Genomic DNA, 3,400 nt, shown 5'->3' with positions numbered 1-3,400 from the left:
TCTCGTTTTCAGTTTTAATTTGTTTTATCAAATAATTTATAAAAGTCCAATGCTAGGAAACCTTTAAAATCACACTATTCATAAAAAACCTTTCTATCCAAACTTTGAAAAAGAGCGAAAGAGCCGTTCAAAAGAGCGATTCTTTTTAATGAGCGAACGAAAATGAGCGGCTCCTAAAAAAGAGCGGTTTTGCCCACCTCTAATTAAGAACAATGTAATTACAAAAGCCGACTCGGTCCTAACCAGGTCCCAGTACCGAAAAGGACCCAATAAAAAATAATTTTATAAAAAAAAACAAAAATCCCCCTATGGACAAAGAGCCAGATTGTATAAAGCTAGTAGTAACAGTATTCCTTATTTCAATTACTGCTCACCAAGCTGCGATGACCTAGTGGTTATTATTTTTGCTTGCCAATCCAAAGGACGGGCGATCGAACCCCGTCTTGAGCGCAACTAGATTTTCCGTTCATATTTATATTTTCTTCTTGTTCTTAATTTTCTCGCTTTTATTTGCCCTAAAAGATCACTCAGCTAGCAAAATCTACACGTAGATATATGTACCTTCCCTGCAAAGGCTTATGAATTGATTTCAGTTGAAAGGTTCTCCAAATCTCTGAATTGAATTAACTTTCTCGTTTGGGAGCAGATGGGAATCAAACTCAAGACCATTTGCTTACAAAGTAAACGTCGTTACTAGTCAGCCACGGCCGCTCCTAAAAATTGTAATTAAATGCTTAAATTGAAAATGAAACAAAATTGAAATTCCTACTTCCAGTTTCAGTTTTACACGAAAAAAAAAAATCAATTCTCGAAATCGTGAATTGATTTCACGAATGCGAGAACCACAAAGTAATATATGCACGTTTATAGTGCAAATGCACCATACTCATGCATAAATTCCTTCGTGGTTCTCAAATTCGTGAAATTTACTCACGAATACGAGAATTGATTTTTTTCAGTGTACAGACTTTAATTATGTAATTTCATTTTTTAAATCCTCAATTTTCCACATTTGCCTCGCAAACCCCTGCCCTAAATCTATAGAAAAAAACTCTCAAGATTCAGATTCAGAAGGCAAAGAATTTTCTAGCCCTCGGGGAGCTGATGCTTTGGCACGTATAAAAAGAACAAAAATACTATGATCGAGTTAAAAGCTGCCTCTCTTTCTATCCCATATCCTTTGCAATTTTAGTAAGTTTTTTCTTAAATTTTTCTTACTCTTGCCTTAGCAGCAATAACTGTTCCAAAATGGAAAACTCTGGTATGTGTTTTAGAAAAAAAAATTTAACTTGATTATTCACCAATAACACCGAATTGAATTAAATTGAACAAAATATGTGGATGGCATTTTTGTATGGACTTTGTATTTGGATTTGTTTTTACCACTTCTGGTAATAGAAATAGTACTCACCAACTTTACGCTGAAATCGTAAAAAAAACATCAAAATAAAAATACGTGTGTTGGGTTATTTAAGACTAAAATAGACATCAACATTTATAACAGCTATGAATAAATAAAAACTCCAATTCATAATGACTATATGACCGTTTCTAAACCTTTTCCTCTCAAACAACAGTCAAACAGTCACCGGCGGCAAATGCAGCTTGAAGTGTTATAATTTTCCTGCTATTGTTGATTGATTTTCCTATACCTAGCGTTTCTTTTTTTTTTCCACCCGTTTGGTTTTTCCTTCTCTGGTGGAGAGGCACCTTTTGTACGACTATGAACTTCCAAGCTCGACCAATAATAATTACAAGCCGGATCGTTATGGCCATAGGATGTGTGATGCAAGTGTGCAGCGCGCAGTCAATGGAGTTTATAATTTGATTTGTGTGTTTTTTCTATCTCTCTCTCGAATGGAAACAGATACCTTAGTTGAGATATCAATCGGGTTGTGGGGAGCTTTGGGCAATCCGGCGGTGTCATTGAAACAAGTTTCGGAAGTTTGGCGACGTTTGGGACGGAGTTGGATCTATATGAGTTTATTTTTAAAGGACGTAAGTGAATCAAAACAACATGTACAACAACATTTGAGAATGACTTTTTTAACTGAGATCAACCGCAAGAGATCAATTTGCAGCTTTTATACAATGCGTTGCAATCGGTGCATCAACAAATGGTCCATTTCCGATGTTCACGACTATCTCTGAGTTTAATTTATAGTTCAATGTTGACCATTTGTATAGTTTAAAACATGATCTTGCTGGTGTTGACTGTGTTTTCCAGCTTTTTCTCAGCAGCTTGGGCTGATGGATGTAAGTCTTGCGGGCAGATTTATTTCCATCAACGAAAAGGTAACCTTAAAAGTAACTTACAGTGTACTTTACGTACGGCCTGGGCGTCGAGCAATGGGGCATGATCAGCAAGTACTGCGACGGACAACGGCAGAGTCCCATCGATTTGGATACCTCGATCGCGAAGAACGTCACCGAGCCAAAGCGGTTGCAGCTGGTCAACGCGGCGGTGAATCCCACCAAGGTTACGGTGAAAAATAACGGAATCACTGGTGAGTGTTGAGTTGACGGCGTCTAATTTGAAAAGCTCCTAACAATTTCTCAAATTCTCAAGTCGCCTTCGCCCTAACTTACCCTCCGTCGAAGCAACTAGTTTTGCGAGGTGGTCCGCTGGAAGGGGAGTTCAAATTCGCCGGACTTCACTTCCACTGGGGCTGTGAGCACTCAGAGGACCATCAGCGGCACCCCATGGAGATGCACTTGGTGTTCTACAACCAGGACTACAAATCGGTGGACGAAGCTCAGTTCCAGGAGAACGGACTCGCCGTGCTCGGGTACTTCTTCGCCAACAGTACCAAAGCTAAGAACCAGCGCTGGATAGACTCGTTGCAGAGCATCAAGAAAACGGGCTCCAGCTACACCTTTGTCCATCCCCAGTACATGAACATTGCGAAGCTGGTGGGAAGTGACCTCAGGCCGTACTTTTCCTACGACGGAAGTCTGACGACGCCACCGTGCTACGAAACGGTCACGTGGCTTGTCCACCGAGAACCTCTGCTGATCACCAACAAACAGCTCAAGTTGTTTCAATCGCTGCGGGGGAAATTCGGCTACATGAGGGATAACTACAGGCCGATACAGACGTTGAACGATCGGGAGATAACGTTGTATCACTAAAGGACGGAAATAAACTGACATGTTGTAGGACATTCTCACAATTTAGCTTTGCAAAGATTCGCAAATTAGCATTTGAAAAACTTCCCAACTTTTCACTCTTTCCCCTTCATAATTACTCAATTTGGCACAACCAATTGCCCTTGCAACGCAATCCAATCTCAGCCTTGACTGCATCTTCAATGACGGGCCATTTGTTTTGCCAAAATGCCATTAAATGGCATCGTGAGCTTCCATTCAGGAAGATCCGTTACATGCCAGCTTGTTGAGT

The 3,400-nt window shown here is 40.1% G+C and overlaps 1 protein-coding gene across 1 annotated transcript; it reads left to right on the top strand.

The window, feature by feature from the left end:
* The first annotated feature begins 2,135 nt into the window (after nucleotides 1-2,135).
* LOC120413796 (carbonic anhydrase 2-like) lies at nucleotides 2,136-3,173 on the top strand. Its single transcript, XM_039574745.1, has 3 exons — nucleotides 2,136-2,256; nucleotides 2,319-2,507; nucleotides 2,570-3,173. The coding sequence occupies exons 1-3, from the start codon at nucleotides 2,196-2,198 to the stop codon at nucleotides 3,130-3,132; spliced, it is 813 nt and encodes a 270-aa protein (XP_039430679.1). The 5' UTR covers nucleotides 2,136-2,195; the 3' UTR covers nucleotides 3,133-3,173.
* Nucleotides 3,174-3,400: the final 227 nt, after the last annotated feature.

This window comes from Culex pipiens, chromosome 3, assembly GCF_016801865.2.
Source record: "Culex pipiens pallens isolate TS chromosome 3, TS_CPP_V2, whole genome shotgun sequence".
Classification (NCBI taxonomy): domain Eukaryota; kingdom Metazoa; phylum Arthropoda; class Insecta; order Diptera; family Culicidae; genus Culex; species Culex pipiens.
Note: the sequence above shows the minus strand (reverse complement) of the source record. Positions and strands in the feature narration are given on the sequence as shown.

Bases quoted from the DNA above. Each gene is read 5' to 3' on its own strand.
- LOC120413796 (XM_039574745.1), top strand. From the start codon at position 2,196: ATGATCTTGCTGGTGTTGACTGTGTTTTCCAGCTTTTTCTCAGCAGCT. The intron at 2,257-2,318 runs GTAAGTCTTGCG...AGTAACTTACAG, and splicing joins AGCAGCTTGGGCTGATGGAT to TGTACTTTACGTACGGCCTG. The intron at 2,508-2,569 runs GTGAGTGTTGAG...CAAATTCTCAAG, and splicing joins GAAAAATAACGGAATCACTG to TCGCCTTCGCCCTAACTTAC.